Source organism: Meleagris gallopavo, chromosome 16 (genome assembly GCF_905368555.1).
Source record: "Meleagris gallopavo chromosome 16, MGAL_WU_HG_1.1, whole genome shotgun sequence".
NCBI lineage: Eukaryota > Metazoa > Chordata > Aves > Galliformes > Phasianidae > Meleagris > Meleagris gallopavo.
In genome coordinates this window covers 2,940,879-2,968,268 of record NC_139419.1, presented here as the reverse complement: position 1 = coordinate 2,968,268, position 27,390 = coordinate 2,940,879, and the positions used below count along the sequence as shown (strand labels likewise).

At 43.1% G+C, this 27,390-nt stretch overlaps 1 protein-coding gene across 2 annotated transcripts in view; it reads left to right on the top strand.

Moving 5' to 3' along the window:
* MAD1L1 (mitotic arrest deficient 1 like 1) overlaps positions 1-27,390 on the top strand; it is a 321,728-nt gene that overhangs the window by 71,881 nt on the left and 222,457 nt on the right. For both annotated transcript variants that reach the window (XM_085237768.1, XM_085237767.1), the window contains exon 11: positions 20,179-20,323. In XM_085237768.1, the coding sequence (XP_085093894.1) occupies positions 20,179-20,323 (145 nt within the window). The remainder of the gene's footprint in view (positions 1-20,178; positions 20,324-27,390) is intronic.

Genomic DNA, 27,390 nt, shown 5'->3' with positions numbered 1-27,390 from the left:
ATGAGAAATCAACCTGTCGAGTGTGGTGTGAGGGTGAATCTTCAGCAGTGCTGTAAGCTGGATGCTCTGATAGCACAGCCTGAGCTGTCAGCCATCAGAACCATCTTCAGAACCCACCCAAGCAGCTGCTGGGGGGGGGATGCAAGAGGAGCATGGGGTGCTTTGCTCTGCTTAAGAGAAAGGAAAGCAAGCCAACACATGGTGCTCTGGTGCCCTCCAAATCAGCCCAAACCACTTGGTGCTCCAGTGCCCTGCATCTATCAGTGCTGAGAGCTCTGCTCTGAGCGTGGGGCTGGGGGCTGTGCCTCTGCTGCTTTCCACTGCGAGGGAATCGTCAGCTCTGGCGCTGGTGGGTTTTAATCAGGCCTTTCCTTTTCCTGTTTGCACTCTGCTCCATTTTCCTATTAAATGGTGATTGCACATTGTTGAGGAAGGCAGTCAAGTGTAAATTTCATTTTTTGCTTCAGCTAATGTTGCTGTTAGAGGTAGCTTTGCACATCTGTGAATATTCCCTGAAGGGAGGAGGAGGAGGAAAATCAATGGATGTAGCTGAAATGTTCAAATAAATAAAAAAAAAAAAAGGGGGGGGGAGATTTAGTGGGAGAGGAAACTGCCTGTTCTGCTATGGAAACTTTCCAGCTTCCTTTGCTCATACGTGCTTCTCATTGTTCCATTTTTCTTCTGAGTTTACACAGAGTAGTCAGTCTCTGTTTGCTTTTCTTTTTCTTTGCTTTTGTGAATTGCAAGATGGAAGGCATTAAAGATACCTTCGAATAAAGGGGTCTGAGTGGATGCAGCCTTCCTTTGTGTTTTATTTGGGTTCTTACTTCATTAAATAAAGGAGAGAGAGAATAACCTTTGGGATGAAGGCTGCTTAAGCTTCCCTGAATGTCCTGCGAACTCCACGTCCTGTACTTTGCTGGGGGTTCAAAATAAGGAATGGAGCAGGTGCCAAGATGTGCTGGGGCACACTGCCGATGCACAGTCCCTCCCCACAGTGTGCTCCCAGCTCTCCCTTATCCATAATGTTTCAGAAGGACCCATACCCTGACCCACAGGGTGCTCTTGCTTTGAGGCAACACTTGAGCCTGCGTTTTATGCTGTAAACAGAGTAAGGACAACAAGACTGTATTTATTTTCCTTGTTCCTTTCATTGTTTTTATATTCATTTATTATCTTGTCTTTTAAATGAAAGGTATTCTTTGCAGCTGCTCTTTCCTCTGTCTCATAAAACTTATCTGATGCTTCAGGTTATAAAAAATCCACTTGTAATCTGGTTTGGGATTTTCTTTTGAGACTTGTTATTTGCGTGCTACCAGTACAAAACAGCGTTGAAACAATTTAATTTGTTGGAAATTTTTGTTCATTTCTATGCAGTGGTTCCTGCAGCAGGGCAGAGCGTCTGCTGGGTGAGGAGCTGTCTGTCCCTTCACAATGTGGATGTGCACCTTCGTTGCCTCAGCATCCTGTGCACGCCTCCTTGTTCCTGTCGTCTTGTATTCAGGATAACTCGGCAGTCTCTAATGTTCGTGTCTGCTGTACAGGAGCTAGAGAGAATCAAATGAAGCTGACAGGCTTAAACAAGCATGATCACGATGAGAGGTGATCAAGCTTTGGGATAATACAGTGTGGGATGTTGCAGAAGTTCAAAAAGGATGAAACCTTTAGAGAAAGTAAAATACTTTGAGTCTGTTATTGTAAAGGTACCACGCCTGGGTGAGAAAGTGTCTGAGCTGTAAGTTGATGGAGACTGGAAGGGTGTTCTGCAGAACTTTGGCTGTGCCTCAGTGCTGCTTTTGCTCTTGTGCTCATCCCAAAGCATCATCAGGAGTGGTGCAGCACTGAGACTGCTGCCCAGGGAGCAGTGGAATCACTGCCATGGATGTGTTCAGAGCCATGGAGATGTGGCACTGGGGAACATGGGGTGGGGTTGGTTGGGGTTGAGTTTGGTGATCCTAGAGCTCTTTCCAACCTGCATGATTCTGTGATCAGCCTCAGCTGCCAGTGGAGGTGCAGCGCTGGGATGGGTTAGGTGGTGGTGGTGAGCTGCGTGCTGCTGGCAGTGGTGTTTGGAGGGACAAAGGCTGCCTTTAAAAGTGAAACGTGGATTCATTGCAAAGCCTGACAGTGTATGAATGGTAATAATACTGTAGGTAAGTGTTCAGGGAATCCATCTTCTGCACAAGACTGTTTGAGCAAGTTTCTGTACTCCAGGAATACTCAGATAATTGCAAATTATAGATGGAGCAAATTCACCCCACATCAGAACCTGCTGGGTTTGAATCTTTGTCACCTCGCTATTCACGATGTGAATGTGAATTTAATTCACTAACTCCTTAAATATGTCATTCTTCAGGAAGAAACCTCAGCACTCAAAGCCTTTGCACATGTTAAAATTTCATGGAACATCTTCGATTAAAATGAGGCTTTTGGAACTGACGCTGTTTATATGCAAAAAATGGTTATCATCATAAAAATCCCGGGAGGGGATAAGGAAAATGCAATAAAATTTCACACTGTTTAATGTTCATCACCCTTGGGTATCTAGTAGATTTCCACTAACTAAATGTGAATGTGAATTCCTTTTGCTTTAGCAGCTGAATCTGCTTTATCAGCCAACTTGCTTGTGCTGCTGCCCATGGAGAGTCTGTTCTGAGGATGTTCTTTAGAAACACCTTCCTATTTGTGTATCTCTCTTTACTTAACTGAGCTGCATTTCTTCAAAGTAGTTTCTTTCCAGCGATGTGGCTGAACTTCATCTGCTGGTTCATTAATCAGCACCTTCCCTGCTTATCATCTATACTGAAGTTGCTTTGTGGAAGGTCTGGGAAGGAAGCACAGGAGCAGCACTATGCTTGGTTTCCTCCCCATCCCCACCGGATTGCTAAAGCAGATCTGTCAGGAAATCTAACAAATGGCTCAGGGTTGTAAGCTGGATGTCTCTATGATAAAATATGCTGCATGTCACTGCCTGCCACCCTTGGCCTCAGCTTGCTGAGAGTGCTAAAGTTTCATTTGTAGTTTGTGGTCATCATTTAGAATTGCCTTTTCTCCGTATCCCAGAGGGAAGAGTTCACCCTGGAAGGGCACCCACCAGATGTGCAGGCAGAGGTGAAAAGTGCTCCTCCTGAGGGCCTGGCTCTGCTGGCTGCTGTCTTGCTGCTGCCTCTGTTTCCCTTTCGGAGGTGATTGGCACCCGGAGCACAGCTCCCACTGCAGCAGCAGGGAATGGCCTATTTCCCCATCCCGATGTGCAGAGCTAACTGGCTTTGTCTCCCCTCGTTTATCTTTTGTTATCTGAAATTCAAGTGATTCTTTTCCTTCTGAGCTGGCTGGCTGCATCTCAGACCTCTCTTTTCTTTACCATACTCTGGCACTGAGGCTACTGATACTGAGAGAAGTATGTTGTCATGTTTCTCCTAACAGTTCTTTTATGCCAATTTCTGGGCTTTGGGTATGCATGGTTTTTTCCCCTCTAATACTGAGAGGAGATATTTGAGCCCTGAATGTTCCATTGAGAACAGTTTTTCTTCTCTGCATCCCTAGATAACCACAGTGATCCTAATGCTAGGACTTATTGCATGTTTATCATGTAAATAAATACTTAGGTAAGTGTTGTGACGTTCTAATTACATACAGCACTGTACAGATAAATAACAGGAGGTTAAATGGTTGCCCGAGGTTCAGCTGGAAGGCTCAGGGCAGCTTGGAGCAACTGAATGCCAGCCCAGAGCCACAGCCTGTTCCTTTTCCTCCTTGAAATCAACTTGTCATCACAGCTACAAATGCAAAACATTCCAGTGGCTGCGTATGAAAGTTCTTATATCCATTATAGATAGAATTTAATGTTAAGGACTAGATAAAGTATTATGAAAAGTAGAAAATAGATTGCTATCAAGTCTTAAGCCTTACTTCAGGCCAAAGGTGTTCCTGCTTCTAAGGGCGTATATGCAGTCACCTGGGAGACTTCTGTATAGCATCTTGATTTGTTCAGACTGTTGTATGTGGTACAAAATCTGCAGTTTAACTTGGCCCAGCCTTTCTGTTCTCTCAGCATCATGACTTTCTGCTGGTTTTTTCCCTTTTGAGGAAATTACAGTGGAATTGCAGACCTTATTACTTATGTCTAGGTGAAGGCTGAAGGATTTCATACTATGCTCTGTCTGGGGAGCTTCAGAGCTGTTGTGGTCTGGAACAAGATTTGCAGCTGGGTTCTCAGAAGCAACTGGTTGCTGCTGGTCATCATAGTGGCTCTGTTTGGATTTTAATGCCTTTGTGCTTCAGCTTCATAGAATGGAAATGATGTGCTGTTTCACATAGATGAAAGGGGAAGAAAGAAGTGTTGTAATGCTTCTGCAAGGAGAGGTTTTCCCTAAAAATGAGATGATGTGTGAGTATGAAGGATTTTGGGGATTTCAGAGTGGCTTTTTGTTTCATTCCAGTAGGGCTGCTGCATTGCCTGCTGGTTTTGGCTTGAGAAATTTAAAAAGAGAATTCTTGAATCATTGTGAAGTATTATCTCAAACCTGGTTTTTTTATATGGAAAGTATGAATATTGTCTACTTTAAAATGCTGAGTATTGTTCTTGGTCTGTTTCTCACAATTAAACATGCATGGCAAGGATTAAAAACAAATGCTTTTTGAATTTTTTTTTTAAACTTCAGTTTCAATCTCTTCAAGAATTTTCATCTAAAGAGAAAACAATCCAAGGAATAAAGAGGTGAACCACATCAAGGCTGGAGAGAGAGTTTGACCCTAGGTCTGAACTAATTGCAGTCATGCTTCTTGGCCTTATCCTGATGCTTGCAGACCTTGGTGCCTTCCCTGCCTGCTGACAGCTGAGACCACAGCACTCAAACCACAGCAGCTCTTGACACAGCAGTTTTCTTTTTCTCCCAGAAATTCTCTTTGGTTTCCTGTGTTGGTGGAGAAACACCAGGGGTTAGCAGCGCTCCTGCCAGGTCTGAGAAAGCCTTTAGTTGTGAGCTGCACAGCTTTGAGACAGTTCAGTAAGAAATGTGCTTCAGATCATCTGATCTCCTTTCTGTCAGCTTATCTATTTGGGAAAGGCATTGCCCATTTTCAGAGGGGAGTTACTGTGCATAGAGACAGTGAGTGTGAAGCAGCAGCCTCACTGCTAGCCAGGCGAGAGAAAAAGAATGATAGATGTGAAACAAAATGTATTGCTTCCTTTTATGCCAGTTCTTCCGTTCCTGAATCATGTCACTCTGGTCAGATTAAAAAGATCACTAATTCTTTTAATTGTTGTGGCTTGGAAACAGTTCTAGAAGCACCTGGCCTGCTTAGCATGTTGCACTGCCATCCTTTGCTTTGCAGGCTTAATGCATCTTAAGTGGAAGCAAAGCAAAAACAGTTCTTGGAATGTTTGCGTGTGTCTGTAGATGAAGGCTGTCAGTAAGAAGGTGATGTTCAACTAAGTGCTGCTGCAGGCTTACAGGGAACATAGAATATGAAACACTAATTTCCTATTTCCTGAGCTGTGCTGTTATCCATAAGTGCAATATGTTGAGATACAAGTTTATGTCAATATATATGTGCTCTTCAGAACCCTGTGCATGGCTGTGGCTGGTGTGCAGGATGTGCTGAGCCACGTGGCCACCTACAGCCCCGTGCTTGAGGGTGTGCTTTCTGCTTTCACGCATCAGCTTTTGTCCAAGCATGAAATATCCAATGGCAGCCTTGCCATTTTGGAGCGGACCAAAAGGAAACAGCTGAAAATATGGTGATGCTATATATAAAAACCAGGCACAGATTACACGTGCAACAGGTGGCCCAGGCATGAGCTCTGCATTTAATAAGTTTAAAATACTTGAAGATCCACCGTGCTGGCAGAGCAATACAGTGCCTGCTTTTTTGTACTGATTTGGACTGTAGCTGTGTCTGAGTTTGGGAGAGGCAAGCCTGCAACATGCTCACTGTGCTCAGCCCAGAGGAGTGTGGGCAAAGCCTGCTTGAGATATGACCTCCACGTGGAGATCAGAATGGGAACTGAGCCACTCAGCTGCTCTTTGGAGGCAGACTCAGCTTTATGTTAACGCAGTTACAATTTATGGGACCCAGGGGGGAGCAGGCAGGAGGCTCAGAAGCTGCCTTTACAAATAAATTAAGTGTTCCTAAAGGCGAGGTGTTCACAGCTATTACAGTCCTGTATTTATGTGTAGCCTGCTTTTCTTTGCATTTACATCTACTGCTATGCTATTAAATGTAATCATTAGCTGTTTTGCCTTACTTTTTGGAGGCATTGAATTTTCAGATTGATTTCTAGAAATGCCGAACTACCAGCAGTGCCTTGTAGTTGGTCACACTCGGATATATCAGAGTTGTTTTGTTTAATCGACTCACACCAGATCTAGTACAGAACCACACTAATTTCTCCTAATGAAACTGCCCGCCCTGCGAGTCTGGCACTTAAAATCCTCTCCGAAATCCCGATTTTCCCCGCTGTTGTCAGAGCTGTGCTGTGTGCAGCTTCCTTAACGCGCCACGTAGGATTCCTGGGACCTCTCGCTTGGGAAGGCGGTGAGAATAAGCACAATTAGTTGCTGTCAGATTGATGTTGGTGCTGAGGATTCAGCAGGGAGCTGCAGGAAGGCGAGCAGTGCCTGTGGGGCGGCCGTATGGATCTGTTGGTTCCTCTTGTCAGGGCTCTCTCCTGGCAGAAAGATTTGTCTTGGGATGTCAGCGAAAACAGACGCTGTTAATTAGCTCTACATAAATAGATTCAGTGCTATTTAATGTAATGGCTGACAACGTTTTTAGAGTGGAATTAAAAGAAAGTGGAATAAATATTGGAAATATTTTTGTACTCGGGGTCTTCTTTTAACAACTTGTTATGAGACCACATAGAGAGCTTATATGTGTTTGTTCTAAGCAAATTGCCAATGCTTTCTGTAAGGAATAAAAAGCATTTTTAAAGGCAACCACCGTGGAAAAATAGAACTTGGGGATGTACATGCCATAAAAGCTGTGAAGTTTATCTACGTTCTGTATTTAACATTCGACTAAGCCTTCAGTGTTTATTTTATCTTCAGTTTTGGCTACAGCTGGAGTGATTTCTCCTTTGTACCCTCAGTTAAAGCAGTTTACACTGTGTTATGGCTTTGGAGAACATAAGTGCCAGGAATAAGGTGTGTGCTGAACTGGCTTTAGTGAGGTGCCTGAAAAAATCCTTACATTTTACAGTGTACAATTTTTTTATGGAATAGTGTTATTTCACAATCACAGAATCATAGGGATTGAAAGGGACCTCTGCAGATCATCTAGTCCATCTCATCCTAAAGCACGTTCCCTTGGAACACCAAGATCCTGAAAAGGAGAGTATAAGCAGACTGGGAATTAATAGGCTATCGTTGTCTAGATTTAGGAACAAATATCAGGGAAGCACTGAGATCAACAAGGTTAGGCTCTGAGCTGACTTAATGCAGTAAAAAAAAAACCTGTATGAAGTTTATAACAGGCAAATGCACTTATGGATTTTCAAATAATTCTCAGGTTGTTGAATGCTATCAGTAAGTAATAGGTGGAGCTATTAAATCAATAATGTAAATGAATTCATGAATTCAAGTGAAATTGATTGACTGTTCATTAGATTGATTTAAGTGATTCCAAGTAGACTTCTCAATTTATGTTCATTTGGAGATATTTTAAATACTGTGATTAAAGATAGAATTGTAGAATCCTTAGAGTTGGAAGGGACCTTTAGAGGTCATCTAGTCCAACTCCCCTGCAACACACAGGGACACCACAGCTCCATCAGGTTGCCCAGGGCCTGATCCAAAAGTCTCCAGGACGGGGCATCAAGCACATCAGTAGGCAACCTGTTCCAGTGCCTCACCACCCTCACTATAAAAGACACTTTCCTTATAGCCAACCTAAGTCTCCCCTCTTTGAGCTTGAAGCCATTTTCCCTTTTTCTGTTGCCACAGACCCTGCTAAACAGTCTGTCCTCTTCTTTCCTGTAGCTTCCCTTTACATACTGAAGGCTGCTCTCAGGTCACCTCGCAGCCTTCTCTTCTCCAGGCTGTCAACCTGTCCTCACAGGAGAGCTGTTCCATCCCTTGGATCACTTTTGTGGCCCTCCTCTGGATGTGCTCCAATATCTCCATGCCTCTCCCGTAATGAGGGCTCCCCATGTGGGTGCAATACTCCATGTGAGGCCCCCGCAAAACAGAGTAGAAGGGCAGGCTCACCTCCCTCAATCTGCTGACCACACACTTCTTTGGATGCAGCCCAGGGTACGGTTGGCTTTCTGGGCTGTGAGGGCGCACTGCTGGCTCATGTCCAGCTTCCCATCCACTGCAAGAAGTATTTGAACAACCATTGACTGAAGTCCCAAGTTTTACACACTAGCACCTTTCCCCCTGCCTTTATTGTCTTTCTAAAAATCCAATAAAATCATAAACTGAAGATTTTCTTTTACATCGAGTTCTTCATCTTTCCTGGTTCATTCAAAGATATTCTTCTGATCTGTGTTAGCGTAACCATTTGCTCCCATAGGAGTTGTTAGGCTGTGCCAAAACATGGGGACCAGAGTCCTCAAAGCAACTAGATGAAGACGACTTACTGCAAGAAAAATGCCCTGGGAAGCGAGTTGCTTTAATTCAAACCCTCAGGCACAAGTTAGAAGCCTTGAAGTACTTCCCATGTAGATAAGATGGCAGTTTCTTATCACTTTTTAATGTTGAGTTTGATATGTATTAGTTGGGCAAATCTGTTTTTCAGTACTTCTAGACCTAACATATACATTCATGTTTTCTGTTTTCTATTTGAAGGCTTGTTTACGTACAAGGGTTAGATTCTCTGGTGCAATGTGTGCAAAAAAAAAACCAAAAAATAACAAACAACAGTGGTTGGAAACTAAACCATGTTAAATTAAAAGCCATTGTTAAATTAAATGGCCATTAAAAAGAAGTGGTAGAATGATGTTGGATATGGGAGTCTGTCTCAAGCACTGTACAGGTTTTTCTGAGGCTTCTGGTGATTATATGTATGGGAAAAGGCCCATCGGAGAATATCAGTATCTTTTTTTTAAAAAAAAAAGAAAAGAAAATTACCTGCAATACTGCATATGGGTGTTTCAGGGACAGGAATTTTCTAAGTGTCCCCCAGCAGTGAGCTGCTGAGCCCTCATTTAAGTTTCCACTCAGTTTTCCCCTGAGAGCTGTGGCTCTTTGTTGTGCCTTCAGTTTCACTGCAGACCTGAGTATCACTCCCCATCTCTTCTCCCCCCGCTAATTTTTCTCAAGGCATGCTGCTTGATACCCAACGTTAGGAATAATGAGAGAAGTGATTCATTATTAATAAGTTAACCTAGACTATACAGGGCTTGACTTTTTCTCTCTGCCTCGGTGAGTTTGATGTGTACTTTCCTTCCAGAGAAAAAAGGAAAAGTAAATTCTGCACAGAATAGCCCTGGGCTTCTCTTTATGAAATGTGCGCTTCTGCGTAAGTGGGCTGATGGTAAATTGGAAGCATTTCATTGCTGCTGATGGCAAAGAGATGCTTCATACTTCGATGGAGATTCCCAAACTCTGTCACTCCTCTGCTTCTTGGAGTCAGCATGGTTTGGTAGACCTACAGTAGGGAGAAAGAAAAGATATTAAAAAAAAGAAAAAAAAAGTAGTCATTCTTAGCTCAGAGGATAAAGTACGCTTGTATTTCTCCAGTGCATTCCCATGCCACTGTTGTCCTATGCATTTACTTTGTGCATTTCCTTTCTCAAAACTCTTAAGGTTATCCTGCTGCTGCTGCAAAATCTTGATATGGTGTTTCTTTGGACATCTGATGGCATTGATTGTGGGGTGGATCTCAGACTAGAACATTCTGCCTGATTTCTGGCTACTGGTGTGGCAGAAAGGACTATTAGTAGCTACTATTGCATCTTCAAGCTGTTATTCCTGCAGTGTCTGTGCTGTGCGTGGGTAAGGCTGTGGCTCATGGCGTTATCGTGGTGGGTCTTCCCCTCTTGACAGAGGGAAGTTGGGTCAGCAGATGCTGTGTTCTCCACTCCTGTGATGGAACATGGTGTTCCTCTGGCTGTGGTGAGGAAGGGCTGTTTGCGGAGGAGATTTGCTCAGTACCTTGCTATGCTGTGTAAGCAAAGAGTCCTTCTATCAATTCATACAGGAACTAACCCTGCCTTTTTAAAGGTCATTTCTGTCTCAGTCAGCTTTTAAAGTTCAAGAGGAAATAAACTGCTTAGAGTTGGCATTTTTCAAGTCAAGTGTCAACTTTCCAAGCCCCCAAGCCAGGGGATGTGGAGGAAGGAGAGATTAATAAGAGAGCTGCTTGCTTGTTACAGTGATTATACAGAAACCTTTTTTCTTTCTTCTTTATGGGGCTTTGGAATGAAATGGAACATTGTTGAAATATCTCACTTTCTCCTTTTCACTTTGCAATGCAAAAGTATCCAAAGCTCTTTAGAAGTGCTTCTTTTCCACTGACAGCAAGAGGAGAGTTTGTCAGCTCTGGTGAAGTAGGACACAAGAAACGTTTTATGACAATGCCAGTACCTGAAAGCTTTTTTAACCACAGAATCTTATTATCTGGTGAGAATAAAATGCACTTTCAGAAAGTAGCTGAGGTCTCCAAGCAGGTGTTTGCCCTTAACCGCATTGACGCCTTTTCCCATGCAGGGGATGGTGAATCAATAAGGACATAAACAGGACAAATAAGCTTTATTAACCAGGTAGGGTAAGGCAACGGAAGGCAGGTGGCAGGCGAAGGGCATGTTGAGCATGGGCAATGTGCTGGCTGTCAAAGTGCCTGCACTGAAGGTGGGCCGTGGAGGTCCTGGTGCTGTGGGTTGCAGTGTTGGGTGGCTCCAGACAAGCAAAACACAGAAAAAACACCACCAAAAAACCCCCGCAGTGCTATTTCTTAAAGCGCCAGGGCAATCAACCTTGCCAAATATCTCTTTGTTTTTCAGTTCTCTGTTCTTAACCTTCTCGGTTTGGCTGGTACAGCTACAGATGAGAGTGGGAACGCTGTGCTCTGCGTGCCTGTCGCGTGGTGGGAGATGGAGGTGATGGTGCATAAGGGGTTGTGTTTCCAAATAGCTTTGAACTAGGAATATTTTATACGCAGGTGGCCACAATGCAAAACCACATACGGTGTTACTATTTTAATTCCTGTTGAGTTTTTATGTCGTTTCTTGCTTACTTTTCCTTGAAGAAGAGCTCTTTAGAAAATTTGGATCTCTGAAAGCTTTTCTAGATAAAGGTCCCATGCAGATCTCTTCCTGCTTTGGGCATGGCTCTGTCCCTGCTCTCTAGGAGAGCTGGTGGCTGTTGTGCAGGGTGGGAGAGAACAGTTCTCTTCAGAAGCGTGCTACCATTCCAATGGCTGACAAAAGCTCTTCCAATAGAATAGACAGATACAGCCCTAATTCTTTGGTACAAGGAGATTTTGGCTATTCTTGAATACTGTTTCTAATGGGAACCTTGTGACAGCACAAACTGGTGGACTGCTTGCTGCCATAGCACGCTGCATCTGTGAGGAAAGACATTCTTTTTTTCAGCTACTAATTTATAGTTTGGAAATTGAATATGACTCATGTATGAGAGAGATGAGATGACTGCGTACTCACCCAAGAAAATTCAATAAAAAAGCGCACCAGAGTAAAATTTGAGCTAGATGAGATCTGCTGGTATGCATTCAGAGTAAGCAGCCCCCTCCCACCTCCCTTCCCCAGATTGGCAATCAGAGCCAAGATCAGCCTGAACCAATGCCAAGAGCTTTGGAGAAGTCAAATAAAAGAGCAAATGAAGAGTGATACTTCTCATATTTTTCCTCAGTTGAAAGCTTAAGGATTTCTTGAGGCAAAGGTGATATCTTTTTGTAGCTAATAGCCCATGATGAATTTCTGTCCGTTAATTTGTTTAGCTCTCCAATTGAAAGAGGCAGTGAACAATAGCTCCTTGTTCACCTCCTGCCACTCGTGATTTTGCAGACTCATGATTGTTTTCATTCTTTGCAGACAGCTGTAGCAGAGTATAGTGCAGTTGAATATCTGATTTTCTGCATCAAATCAGTTTTTCATAGTTGTGGGAAACAGGACTGAGTAGCGTCTGACAGGGATGTGAGAGCTTGGGCAGCAAAGATTTATCGGGGCTGGTCATTGTTATTCCACATTCAGTGGAGAGGGGAGGAATGATGTTAGTATGGTGAAGTGAGTATTTAAAAGCTTCTTCCTCCACATCCTAGGAGAGAGAAATAAAGAGCATTGAGGCAACCACAGTGCCCCAAGATGTCCCCTGCACACTTCCCCAGGGAACCAAGGCAGCCTGGCACCCAGTGTTGGTACAAGCTGAGTCCATGGCTGCTGCGTGAGTTCAGTGATAACGTTTGGCTTGGAAAGGAGGAGATGAGTTCTGCTGCCTTGAGTACAGCCCCAGTGCTCCAGGTGCAGGTGCTGTAGTGTGAGCTGTGGCAAACCCACGGAGAACGCTCAGAGGTTTGCTATTTTAACAGCTGGGATTAGAGAAAGGCAGTCTGCTAAAGGCAGGTAAGTCAAGCAGAGGTGACAGTATGCACGTGTCTTACACATGCTGAAGTTGTAAGACAAAGTGATGAGTGCCTGTGTTGTCTTAGGGGTCAACTGAGTCACAAAAGTGATGCTCCTGTGTTCTTTAATTGATAACTGTTGTTTTATGAGTGAGACAAAACCAAAGTAATCTGGTTGCCGTGTCTTTAAATATATTTCCCTGTAACCGCTTCATCCCAAAATAACAAATCTGACCTTTATGCTCATCTAGTGATTTTGAATCGTGAACTGCCACATAAAGACTATTTACTTGTCCACCTGACTGGTTTCTGTATAAAGTATTCATTGCAAAGAGATTGCATGGCGTGTAGCATTGTATTATTAAACATTTAAAAATATTGATGCAGGAGAATTGATGTAACCAACTCTAAATTTAATCATTTTGACACTTCTTTCCACAGTGACAGCTTTATTCCTGTTGCCTTATATTGGCATGAAAGTTCTTTGAGTTAATTTGGGGGGAGGAAATTAGAGGGAAGATGCCTCTGTGCTGTGCTGATAAGATGTAAAAGTGTCAACAGTTTCATGGAAGATTCACACTGGGCGTCTCTGGGTGGCAGTAGGGAAAAGCCATGGAAAGCTTTAGGGATAGCAGGATGTCCTGAGTCAGTGGAAAATAGCTGCATGGAAGATTGCTGTTGATTTCAGCTGCACTGTGAGTGCCTTTCACGAGCCCAAAGTTAGGAACAACCTAAAGACCAAGCCCTGAGAACTGCCTCTGCGGCATCAGATAGGAGCTCTGGCATAGGTGAGGACAGGAGTCATTTCTGGAGGAGAAGCTTTCGGTTGCATTAATGTGAGATCAGTCTCTTCAAGCAATTTCTGTTCTTCATCAATCTTCCTAATTCTGCAGCAAATGAGGCAGAGACCCTGCAGAAAGAAGAGGCAGTTTGCAGTGAATCCTGGTTTCTTGGGAGAGTGTGGCAGAACAGATCCACCCAGGGACTTGGTGGCTTTTGTTCTGAGTCACGATTACAGGTCATGTTATTTGGGCATGGGACTTTTAAGACCTTTGCAGTCTTAATATGCATCCAATATACTTTTAATAATTGCCAAGTCTTTTCTAATGCTTTACTTAGTGTAGCTTGTATCATTCTAGACTGCTTTGATGCAAGCTGAGTCCAAGAGGGTGGGAGGCAGATAGGAGGTAAAGCTGCATTGGTGCGTGTGGGAAAGAAAGGCCAAGAGCAGCGGAGTGCCAGAGCAGTTGTTAGGGGCAGCTGAGTAGTTTCTCAGCCCTTCCTTTCCTTTTATCTGCACCGATGTCCCATGGGTACGTGCCAGGGGTAATTCTTAATTTTCTAGGTTTATTTGTTGTCAACAAGTATCCATTAGGAATTCTCTCATGAGTTCCCAGTGAAAGCCTGGACAGGTTTTCACTGCCAAAAGTGCTGCTGAAAGGCTGAGCCACAGCTTGGAATTTTAATGAGGCCTATGCTGGGGTCCAGCACTGGGTTGCTCTGTGAGAAATATTGCCAACAATTTTGCCTTCCGTAAGTTCATTCAAGTATTCTGAAATTCACCTGTACAAAAAAAGTGTGTCTGAATGATAATATACTCTGCTCATTTCACTGTGGAGTATGGTAGTGCACACTGGAAACGAGCTCTCATTGGAAAAGGTCATTGGAAACATCTGTAGAAGCTTCCCAAAGCTGTAATGAGTCATGAGTGTGAGGTCTCACTGCTATATTGCAATGGAGAGTGTAATGTTTTGTTTTTCTTATCTAAACACTTTGATCCTCTTTATTTATTAAGATAAGCTATTATCTAACTGTCAAGAGCCTAGAATTTCAGCATTTTTGTTTGCTGACAAGTTTGCTCAGCACAGCCATTCTCCAATTCACTTCATTCCCTGCTTCAAGCAAATTTCCCTTTTTTCACTCCTCTCTATTAATCCTTTATCCTTTACAGCTCTCATGCTGCTTGTTCCCAAATGACTCTTCTCTCCCAGGAAGGGTTGGTGTGGCTGTAGAGCAGCCACCTGAAGTATTGGTAGTCACTCTTGCTTTGTGCCGTGCTTCTGCTCCTCGTGCCCAGGCTGCAGAATCAAGCCCACAGCTTGACAGCTCGCTGGGATGGAGGATCCTCCCTGAGTCGGGGCGTTCATGGGAAAATCTTTACAACGCACACAATACTGAATTGGATTGAGCAGAGAACTGTGCAGTGCACTCACCTCGCTTTTGACGGTGCAAGAAATTGGAATCCTTCAGGCTCTTACAGCTGGGTGTGAGTGGGGCTGGTGGGGAAGCACAGGGATCAAAGCGTTGTCTGAGTAGGGAGGGGGAAGAAGGAAAAGATTGGTACAAAAACCGTGAGAAGTTTTGTTTTTCTTTGTCGTATTTAGGCATGGATGTGAGCTCATCCAGCCCACAAATGATTATAGATTGGTAACTGATGGGGCCAACTGCATTATTCATTATGATTCGGATTGAAATGAAATCATGGAGGGCAATTTTCTGTCTCACTCTTCAAGGTCAGATGAGAGTATTTATTATTCCCTCTCTGTTTATCTGTGAATGCAAATTGAATTTGGTGATTCAAATTGATGAAATGTTAGAAATATAAAACTCATCAGAGCTGACAGGAAGAGAAATTACTGGGTAGAGCTGGCCAGTGACTTCACCGTCCCATGTACAGGCCTCTCCTTTGATTAGTAATTATTTCAATCTTTGGGTTTTCTCATTCCCTGTTTTGTTTCAGTTGTTGTGATTTTTGTTTTCAAAGAAAAAAGTGCAGTAGCACTTCAAAGCATGTAGAATCTGAATTAGATGATGTAAATAAAGCCAGCTGCAGAGAGGATGCTTGGATCCTGGCTGGAGAAAAGGTTGTTTCAAAATTCTTCCTTGGTGCTTTTGTTTTTCTTCTCTCCCCAGCAGTTTTCTTTCTCCAGTAGTTTTCTGCCTTGCATTCCTTGTCTTCCAGGGACTGCTCTGGCTGTTCCCAGCAAGATTATGGTCTGCTGGGGAAGGGAGTGGGCGCTGCTGTTGTTTGGTGCTTGGCCTATTGCCCAGGGGCTGACCTTCAGCACAAGCTGGACCTGCCATGGCAGAAGTGAAAAGTAGAACCTGCAGAAGGACCAAGTGAGCAGAGCTCTCCTACTGAAATAATCAGACTGGAGCTGTTCTGCTCACTGCAGTTCAAACAATTCAGTGAATCTTGGCTCGGTTGAATGTATCAGCCTGTTGTCGTAAGGCGTTGTTGTAGCATGTTCCCAGTTCTCTGCAGTGAACTTCTGAAACTTGTAAGGTGGGGATTATTCTTATCTCAGAGTAGGAGTGGAAAATCCTTATCAGTGAATGCTCTTTAAAAACAGGCAGTCTGTAATTGCCAAATGCCATATGCAAAATCATGATCCAGAGATGGATGATACGCACGACGTGCTAATAGTTGTAGAGAACTGTTGGTTTTCTAGCTTCTGCTTTAATTGCTTCCACATCATTTAGGATACTCGGTATGTATTCCTCTACCAGACACTGCAAACAGAAGGGTAAGTTTGGGTCAGGATGCAAATGTTGCTTCATAACAGGAGCAGTGAATATTTAGATGTAGCAAAAGCCCTTAATAGATCTGCGTACGTAAGCTGCTATAAATCACTTTGTCTATTCAGCTATCAGTTTTTTCCTGTAGCCAGTTCTACAGAAGATGGCAACATTATCAAGTTAGTAAGCACGCAACAGGCAGCGTGGGTTCAATGGTTTTTAAATATCAGTAAAAGCTGTATTTACCAAATGAATGTCATTAACATAAGCTTTGGCCTTATGAACACTTGAGGTTTAGAGGCTTGGAAAAAGGACGGTAATGCCTGTAGTTATCTCACCCTTGAAAGATTTTAGTTTCCAGAAATCAATGATGTATGTATTTGGCAAACGATTCATTTTTCAGCTTAAGATCAAAACAAGCCAGAGAAGTCTCTCATTTATTGTTAAATTAAGGCATTGCTTTCATTCTCATCTTGATGGTGGATGTAGAAAGCGTGTTTATTAGCATGATAGTAAATCCCATGCTGAGGGCTTGATTAGATCCTCCCAAGGTGAGGCAGTGCTGTGGCAGCAGAGCTGTGGGGATGCTGTGCTGTGTGTGCCCACCTGGCTGGGGAGGGAGAGGGCCCTGATGTGTCCTCTGAGTCAGTCCGACCTCCTGACAGTCCATTAAAGCTGCTGCCAGGACATAAAATTGGTCTTATTTCTGTTCTGTAGCTTCACTTTGAAGGAACTGAAGTTCTGAGCCTGATATTTATGCTGCTGGTTGGGGAGTAAAATTAAATACTGCCTCAGTGATAAAACGTGCTGTCAGTGTACCAATAAAGCTCCAACATCAGCCTGCTCCTCACTCATTTCATCTCTCCACACAAGCAAAATAATTCTTCATGTTGTTCCCTCATTGTAATTACAGTCTGGCCCGGGACTTGTAGGTAGAGCAGCAACGTGATGTAGGAGCTGCTTGTTTTTGAGTGAGTTTTTGATTCGTGGAAACCCTATGAGGGTGAGACTCTGGGAGTGGAGGCAAAGGGCATTGCCTGCAGGAGGCCATGGGCACACTGTTCTGTTTCTCACTGGACAACAGGAAGGCACATGGAGTTACCTTGCTATCTGTGCCTTCACGTTGGCTTTTGAAACTTGAGGAGAACTGGAATGAAAAGTAACATTTTTCTCCCATCCCTCTGTTTCTCAGCTGCCAGTGCGGTGTATGACTTTGTGTGCTGTCTGTAAACGCGTGGGCACGGAGAGAAGGATGCAAGTTGTCAGGCCTCAAATATTGGTACAAAGCAATCTCCCTTCCTCTTTTTTTGCCTCATTAGCTTGTGCACCGAGCTTTTTATTTTGTTCTGTGTGGTGACGCTGATAGCTGCAGTGTGACTGTTACACACGGGCAGCAGCACTGTTGTTGTTTTCCACCTGTGCTCCTCCGCTGTTCTTCCCATCCATGCTCCAATCCCAGCATATTCTCTTTGGTGCCATCCTCCTCTCTGGCACTTGTCCCTGCTAGGTGCTGTGCTCTTCCTCAGCTGCAGTGTGACCAGGCACTTTTCCTCTTCCAGCTGTCCTTTGCTGCTGCACATAGATGTCTGCTTCTCTTTTCAGGCTGACAAACAGACAGTTTGTGGCTTTTCCTGCTATTTTCTGAGGGCCTGTGAGGTGGTGAGTTGGTTACTGAAAGGATGGAGTGGTTCGAGTAATGTTTAACGTATCACTGGGGCAGGGGGAAGCTGAGAGCTGCTCTTGTAATTTTTTTTTGGAGGCAAATTACTAAAATGTATCTTGCAGCTTCGGTTTTCACTGTCTGCTGTCATTGTTCTCAGTCTTTCAAAGAACGTTCTGGAAAATGAAGTTTTATCATTAAGATTACACTGAAGTGGATTACAGATGGGAAAACAAAATATGAAGAGTCTCAAGAGCTCGGAACAGAACGATGTTGGCATCTCATTCACTAGGATGCGGAGCAAGGAACATTAACAGGCTGATAAACAGAAATGACTTTTTCTCCTTACAGCTTAAAAGGTTTACTTTGAACTGGCAGAGGTTTTAAAAAATGCCAGTTCTCTACACTTACACTGAATGGAGAAGTTTGAGCTTATTTTTCATTTTTCTAAATGTTTGGTTTGAGCAAGCATTTGCTTTCGAAAAGCCGTAGGTGTCACTAGTGTGGAAGAGAAGTGCCCAGTTCTGACTGGAATGGTACTTGCTGCTGCTGGGTACCTGCATTCAAAGCCTGCTTTGTGTCACTAAGGAATAGAACTTTCCTTTTGGATTTTTTTTTTTTTTCATAGAAGATGGTTTTTGTCTTGTTTGGTGCAGTTTCTGGAAGGATTATCAATCTGTCCCAAGAGAGGAAGAAAGGATCTCAATAATTTGCTTTGGCATGGTGTGAAGAGTTGTAAGGAAGCTGAATTTCACACTTCTCATATTAAGGAAGCCTATGGTAGCAGAGTCAGTTCAGAGAGTTTAAGTATTGTCACTGCTTTCAGACATCTCTGGCATTTAAATTCTATCTACATTAACATCACATTTAGCTCAGCCTGAAATATAAACACAAGATGGTGTTCTTTCCAAGTGCCATGCCATAGCTGAGGGAATTGCCCATTTGTTTCCCTTTGCTTAATTTTCCTAACATATTTAAGCAATTCTTTTCCAAGCCAGTTTGAGAGTAATGTCACTGAATGCCTGAGCTATCCATGAGTTCTGAACTTCAAACATTATTTGCTATTTCAAGAAGGAAACCCATCCTGTGTCTCACTTTTCTTTCTGAATGTCAGCATGATGTTAACCCATTTTGCTCAGCACTTTAACCTTCTGTGTGTTACTGCCTAAGCTACTTATATGTGCTTGTGACGTTTGGCATCTTAATTCTAGCACATAGTTTTATCCAGTGTACACAAAATGAGGACTCAATCTGTTTGTCATCTTTAGATTTTGACTTCTTAGAAACTTTTAAATATAGATTTATTCTATAGAATATGTCAACAATTAATTATCTCTATTAGCCTGTGGAATTCTTGCACTGTTGAACAAGATCAAGGCTGATATTTCCACTGAGTATCCACAAGATTGAACTTGAGGTGTCTGCTGAGTTGTGATGGGTAAGGAGTATCAAGTGCATGCTGTTGCCTCATGTTCCATTGCTGGAGATAATGTTTGTGGGCACAGATTCTCTTTTTAATTGACCAATTAAAGCAGAACCAAGGATGTAATGGTACCTTGCTAATTAAATTATCCATTTTCAAATGCAGCTTTAGCATTGTTAAACTTTCCCACTAGAATACAGCAAGGAAGAGTCGATTTCCACAGTCCATTTCTGAATGGGTCCAAATTGAACTGGAGTCTTGCATGTTTTCCTTATTCACCTAGTGTTTTATTATGCACGTTTGTCTTCAAGGAGAGGAGTTTTGAGGTTACAAAATAGCTGCTTGGGGATTTTATTGAATTCCAACATAAATTTCCCTGGTACAATTCAGTGACCTGGCAGTTCAAGATGGTCTTAATTTAAGCTGAGAGTCTTTTAAGGCAGTGTTCTCTTTGAGATTTATCTAAGCAGTGCCTTAAAATGATGGGGAGCCAAGCTCTTCTGGTTTAATTGAGGGTCATGTCCACATTGCAAACTGAGTGCTAACTGCCTCAGAAGACATTTATCTTTCAACGTAGGTTGCTGGAAAGAGCGAGTGCAGGTGGTGGCTATAATTACAAGATGAATATTATTTTTCTCTCAAAGCAGATCATAATAAACCTCCATTTTGCTTTTACTTTGTTACGAGAGGGGGAAAAAAAAAAGCAAAAGGTGTAGTAGGAACCAAGATCTTGCGTTGTTTGTTGAAGATGAGCTGTTATCTCAAACTGAGATGGATACGCAATTAATTAATTGCCTGGTATATGTGAGGTTCCAGTAATCTCTTATGCTGAACAAGAAGGCCGACACTGGCATGGTTCTCTCCTATCTTTTTCTGAGAAAAGCTGATAAGGAGGCTGCAGCTACTCCTAATGATTCCAGCAGTGCAGCTGTAGCAGGGCATGGCAGCAGCCCCGGTGTCCTACTGCTGTGTGGTGCTTCTCTCTGGTCTTTCTGGTCTCTGATTAAGAGGCAATGGTCAGGGTTTCACTAGCCTGTGTTTTCTTCCCTAGTGCCCGAATAGTGGAGAAGGCCCGACAGCAGCTGCAGGAGGAAGTTCTACAGGTTCAGAGCCAGCTCTTGGATGAGAAGAAGAAGCGCGAGCAGCACGAGGCCCTGGTCAGGCGTCTGCAGAAACGTGTGCTGCTGCTCACCAAGGTGAGGGTCCGGATGACGTCTGTAGAAGCGTGTCCTTATTCTTTCCTCCAGGTGTTTCTTCTCTGTTCGCTCCCGTACTGCTAAGTTACTCTGGGGACTTTGAGTAGCAGATGCTGTAAAAGTGACGTGAAACTTGTCTTCAGGGCTGCGGTGGGATAAAAGTACGAGAACATTGTAAGGCTTTGTTAGTGTGCTCCTCCATCTGGGCTCCTGCTCTGTTGGCAGTCTGTGGCTTAGTCTCAGGCATGACATTTGTGCGAGGGCAGGGAATTGAATCATGTTGTCTCCAGAGTGTTTTGAGCTGCTGAGGGGAATTTATAAAGGCTTTCGCTGCCTCACCTCCTTTCCTAAAGAGAACGAAATGACTGCACCTTGTCAGTTGTTCCTGTGGAAAAACAATTTACAGAGTAAGAGAATCGCCTTCCTCTAACGCTGAAAGTCTGTTCAGATATAATGGCAGGCACTAGACCAGCAAATTGAAAATACATTTTAAGATTCTTTCTATAGGATATTCAAAAAGTCTGCATTATCCTATATCGAGTGTGCTTCCCTGATGAAATTCTATACCATAATTTTCAAGTCTGTAGAGCATTGAAAAATGTTATATTAAATTCCGAGGGAGCTCTTTCCCCAACGGGAATAATAATTCTTTCTAGTAAGAATGATATAGACTTCAGTTTCAATAATATTTCTTACAAAACTTCACTCATCTAAAGCAGTCTGCCTGATATCATCAAACTGCTCACGTAGGTAAGCCTATGTGTGTGCATAAGGTCAGACTGGAGAAGTTGGGGTGAGAGAAGAAGCCAGACACGTCGTCATGCATGGGGAGGAAGGTGCTGGCTGTGGGAGTGTCTGAGCAAGCAGAAAAGGAGCTCGTCTGTTGGTAGTGCTTTAGGCTTTAATTTTCAGTGTCGAGTAAAGCATTTTGTTTGATTTTATTTGCTCTGCGCTCCGTTCTGTTTAATTCTGTGTTAGCGTCGAGCCAAGGAGTCTGTGGTGGATGGTAAACAAGGCCTCTAGGAGCAGGAAGGAACTGTTTGACAGGAGGATATTTTTTCACCACTTCTGACTGCAGAATGTGGTGCCATGAAGAGTCTCGTAAGCAAGAAGAGGACAGCAGTTTTGCCTTTGCACCAAGGCAGGCACTGAAGTCGGTGGTTGGGCAAAACCTTCTCAGTAGAAATAGAAAAGGTGTTTCATCTCAACAGCAGCTGACCCTCCATGTTGTTCTAGTTTGATAATGGTGTGGCTGGTTGTGACACAGGTGAATGCTGAACCTGATAGAAAGCCTTTACAGCCTTTTCAGCTGTGCAGTGTGGCCTGGGCTGCTCAGATCTAAAGGGAGTTTCTCAGATGGGCTCCTGAACTAATCCCTTTGCTAACTTATTTCCAGTAATCATCAGAAATCTGTTTTCTCAGTGAATACAAAATAACTTTGCTATCATTACTTTAATTACTGGACAAAAACACGATAATACTTTGTCGTGTAATGGATTGGACTCCAATACAGTACTATAGAGCCCTTAATTTGTTTGCTATCCCCTTCGCCCCACTCGTGGGGAGAAATAGAGGAAAAGTTGGAAATGTCCTTGATCAAACCACTGCAAATAAACTCGTATTTTGTCAGTGAAAGTTTTCAGTATGCTGAGTGATTCCTCCACTGCCCTGCTTTAAAGGAATAAAGACTTTGCTGTTCTCTGAAAATTTATATTCCATCCAGGGAATGCTAGGATCCTTTGTGAAGGAATACGTGCATTCTGGTACTTTGGCAATCTCCTCTTGGCACTGCTTCTCCCACTGGTTGCTCTCTCATGCAAAATCAGAAGAAGGAATTTCATTTAATTAAAAAAGTACGATATTCTGATTTAAAATGAGATTGAGCAAATATACTGCCTGTTAAAAATAATTATTTTACATTGAAAGCATATCACCTAGAATGGTATTTAATCATCTAATTAGTGGCATCAGTAGTACAGTGTGCTTCTGACTACGTAAATGGAGAATGGAAAAGATGAGCTCTCTCAATTGAGTCTTTGTCTTGTTAAATAGGACCGTGAAAATCTAATTTGGGAGAGACTATTATATATATGATTGAATCACTATTGCTTCTGATACTGTGGTTTTTGCATTTGTGTATGTTTGACCCTCTGGTAGGGCAGTGAGTGTGCTCCTGTGTTCTGTGCAAATAAGGATTGAAAGACTTCAGACACATTTAACAGTGCAAGTTTTAATCCAGCAACAGCTATCTGTTCTCTGGGATCAAATTGTAATCTGGAAGTCAAGGTCTTGAATGCATTTTAAAAGATCAATAGAAAACGATAAGCTGTTCTTCATTTGATAACAGCAATACCTAATATTTTAGTTATAAACATTCTCTCTTCAGATGACATTTGCTTTGCTGATCTGATTCCTTCTCAGATTTTATGGCTATTGAATTTTGTCTCCAGATTCAAGCAATATTTTCTGACTTTAGTGGATTGCCCGTCTTGTTCAGTCTGGTTCATTTTCTACTTGCCACAGACTCTTTTACTTGGTTGCTCTTATATTTTCATTTCGGCGCATTTAACTTCTCCCTCCATTGCTTGCTTCCTTGCCTCATTTGCTTCTTTTGGGCTTTCTTGACCTTTCTCGGGCATTTCCACTTGGTTTACTGTTTGGAATAGGCACAGTTGTCAATCTAGCGTACTTCTGTGAGGCTTTACAACTCTTTCTTCCCTGACTGTCTCGAATTCTCCAGCCTTTGACATGCTTGTTCAGTGATCTAGCCTGATTAATTCTACCTCTGACAGTGGAGTGGGGCAGGACGTGCATCCTGGTTATTACTATTGACAAACTGCTGTTTAGAGCGTGTTTGTTGATCACTTTCTCATGTGTATCTTGTAGATCGGGGCAGTGCTTGAAGCTTTCTGATAGATGTGTTTTCAGTGAGATGAGAGTCTAGGCTTGGACACCTGAGAGGTTTTCAGACGCTGATGGCTTGAAGGCATTTCCTAGAGTGTCAGTCTGCTCACTTAGGGTAATGAAAAAGAAATTAATGTTTGATGGGATGTATTCACTCACCCTGCTAGACGTCCACCTGGCTGGATTTGCTGTCTGTTGTGCTGTCTTTTTGCTTTGGTTTTGCTCAGTTTTAGAGAAATCTTTACACAATGTCGGTCCAACACAGCGATAGTGGGAGATGTGAAGCACTGGGGAAGGACCAGGTCTATCCCTATCCTTTTTTCCTGTTTGATCTGCTGCTATATTGGCTTTGTGTATTGTGTTTATCCACAGTTCTGTATTTGATTTGAGCTTGTGAGTATTTCTCTTTTCAGGGAGCTTTCTGCTCAACTCGTGGTCTTTCTGATGTAAGCTATTAAAAGTAATCAATGTTGCTATTAAATGACTACAATTTGAATCCGTTGGGTAGTTTCCTATGACGTGGAGCAATCCTGAGATGAAAAACCCCTTCAGAAAATTCTTGTCTGAGGTCAAGCTGCTCATTGAGCCTGGTGTGTTTGTTCCCAGAAGACAGCTTTCAGGGTCACAAATGGACCTTGTGCAGCAGAAGGAAAGCTGGTAAAAAGCGGTGAAGGCATGCAAAGGGATTCCCAAACCTTCTGATGTGAAGGGTAGAAAGTTGATTTGCGTGGATCTCTGGAGGGCCATTACCTCTTCCTCTCATGTGCTTTCCAGCAGGTCACTGATCAATCCCAATCTGAATTTGTTACTTAACTGCTGTGAAGGTTCAGCCGTGTCACTCCTCTCTTGTGTGTGTGCAGTCAGTTATTTATTCTTATTCTTAGCTTTATCTTCTGTGCACAAAGTGGGTTGGACATAACCACGTTAGGCTACAGAGCAAGAAGAACCCCAGGCACGTGCAGTGTGTTTGACCTGGGACCAAATCTCCTGCTTGCTTGCAGCAGGTGCCTGGTCCTTCAAGGGAAGCTCTTGCCTGTCTGCACACAGTGGAACTCAAAATGTGGAGCACAGTTTCAGTGACTCCTTGTAACTTATCCCAAATGAGTCCAGTTTGCTTTTCAGGTTGTAGGCTTTGTGAATGTATGCTGTTCCTAATTGCTTCCAGCACTCTCATGTGAAGCACAGTGCAGCACATGAATGAATCTGACTGCGTGTGCTGTTGTTTTGCTGTATTTGTCTGCCTGCAAGTGCTCCACTGCCCACAGAAGAGGCTGAGAAATCCCATTTTGTTTTCTGAGCTTTCAACCCATTCATGTGATCTGATAGGAAATCTGTTTCAGTTGAGCCATACTTCAGGCCATCACCATAAAAGCTGGAGATTAAATATGTATTGATTAACCAACTCCGGCTGACTGTTCACACACCACATGTTCCTGGAGATATCTTTGCAGGAGTCAATGTGATAGAGCTGAGAATGGCAGAGATGCATCAGAAATGGGACTAAGGTAATTAAACTGTTCATTAAGCATGGCAGATGCAGAGTTCATGACTTGATTTGCCATCTGCTTTGTTTTGTAATCAGTAAAGATTTAAATGAATGTTGCTGGTTTCTCTGTCATACTGGGCCCCGTGTCGTTGTTTTTTAGTGGGAGGTCAGTGATCTGAAAGTGCAAGGAAAGATGCAGGGAGTTTGGAGCGGGAGATGAATTAATCTTTTTTGTGGGATATGCATTTATCCTTAAATGCTGCACCTGGTAACAATGAAGCAGGCAAAGAGAAGCCTTGCAGCAGCCTTCATTTGGGATCTGCACCCATGGCACACGGGTGGGCTCACGGCTGCTCCCCATGCTGCAGGCAGTACCAAATGCCCTTCCCTGGCTGATAGGATGTGATGCCTCTTCCCCTCTTCCCCAAGTGTATCATTTAAGCAGTTCCATTACCAATGCATCCCCAGCTGTGCTGCCAGCCCCCACATGATTGCTATCTGCTGTCAGCCCAGCCTGTGCCAACCCTCTGCTCACCTTGTCTCTCCTTCCCTCGTTTTTTATAAAACCATGAAAGCTGTCTTCTTTTTAGTACCTGGAAATAAATACATTCTGAAGCAATTCCACTGCTCCCTCTTCTGTGGTTCTGCAAGGCAAATTTTGTTGGGTGAGGTATTACCTTTTAGATCATCTTGCATATCTGTGAGAAGGGGAGAGACAGGACAGGCCTTGTGTTTGCAAGGGACTCAATAGCCCTTTAAATTGAGAACCGTACCCTTCAATTTGATTATATTAATCAGTTAAATAGTTTCTGAAAAAAAGGTGATTAGTTGTTATGGGGTGGGAATGATAGCAAGGGGAGAGAAGATCATTAGTTGGTGTGGGATGGGAGAAAAAGAGGTAATTGCTGTCTGCAGTGTAAGAGGGGTCTGAATGGGGTCTCTGCTGAATTGTAATTTTTAGTATCCAGTAACATCATGAATTTTAATTGAGACTGCTCTTCTGTAGGATTCTTTCTTCTTTTTTTCCTGAGAATGAGGGCTAACAGGCCAGATGAAGCAGAGGCTTTTATGAAAAATCTCCTCCCCTGTTAGCTGGAGCCATTTGGCTTTGTGCTCATGGTTTATTCAAGAGTGTCTGGAGCTGTGTTATGAGGCATGCACTTTTGTGATGAGACAGTGAGATTCAGGGTCTTTGGCTTCTGGTGAAGTTGAGGAAATACCAAGTGGTGTGTTTGCTTTTGATGGTCTCTGACAGCCTTGTGTCAATGTGACGTGGGAAGGAGAGATCTGAGTTTAATATGAGGGATTTCTGTCTCCTGTAAAATCCAAACCTGCTATGAGTATTTTGGGTAAGTTCATCTGAAGTGAAAGCAAGCTGTCCTGGTTCCTGCAGTGCTCTGAATTGGAGGGTTGTCTGTTATCCTTGCTGAGATGGTCCGTGGTTGGGGTTGGTCTAACCCTCACTCTGGGTTAATTGATTTCTGCTGATGGGCCCTTGCAGACTATAAATTCATTCAGCTGAAAAATCCTGCTCTGAAAACTCTCGTTGGGCATTATCCAGGTGTTTCACAGCTTACAGACATGGTGCCCTGCGGGGATGGAGGCCACGTGATGAGCACAAACCAGGAGCAGTTTGTGCTTTGAGATCCTGACATTCTGTTCTGCTTAGCTGTGTCACGTTGGGATTTGACAGAGAACATGGCAAGGCGTTTCTAAGCCAAGAGTTACTAAGTATGGAAAGGGCGCTGCTGAGATAAGAAGCAGAAGGCAGAAATGTGGGCGTCCTGTGCCCAATTTCAGTCCTAATCCACCTAACCACCTTCTGGAGCTCGGGCAGCTGGCTCCACACGTAGCTGTGTCAGAGATGATTTGCTCTGCTGCTTCCTGCCTTCAGTGGATGCTCCACAAGGAGATTCTGCAAACACTTATTCTAACCACTCTTTGCCTTTCTGTTTCTTTAATGTCTGTGTTCGTTTACTTCACCATTCTATTTTATCTTGCTGTCTGCACTGTAAGAACCTTTAGACTGTGATGTCCCCTTCCAAATGCAACAGCTTTCTAGGATCTTTTGACCTCATTTCAAGTCTATCTAGGTCTGAAATTGAGAGTGATGGTTTTTTTTTCCTTTCCTCCTTTGTCTATACCCTGTAATTTAGCTGCTTCTGGGTGTTACTTAGCTTATAACTGAGTGGTCTGGCTGCAGAGGAACCTGGTTTTCCTGGAAATTGCTACACAAAATACAAATGAACAGATATCGGTTGTCAGCCTGACTGTAGCCTTGACCAGCCCTGCTCTGCAGCTATGGAAACACTGCAGCACCGATGGCTTCTCCCTTGCTATCCCCTTAAACCATAATAATATTTAATGAAATGGTTTCATCTACAGTGCCTGTGCTGCCTTTCTGGCACAGTGATCAGCATTCCACAGTAACTCCAGAGGCAATTTTAGTAGAGTTCTGTACAATCACAGCCCAACTTAGTGCTGATTTGTACTTGATGCTTAGTTATATTCATTACAAGATCTTATTTGCATGCTTGACATTTAAAAATATTGTGTTTGGAATGTGTTATTTATTTTGAGACCTTTATTAAGCAACCTTAGTCTGAGAAGGGTTTAATTGTTACTGATAGCTAAGAGTATAATTACCTCACTAAAATATCATGACTATATTAAGCAA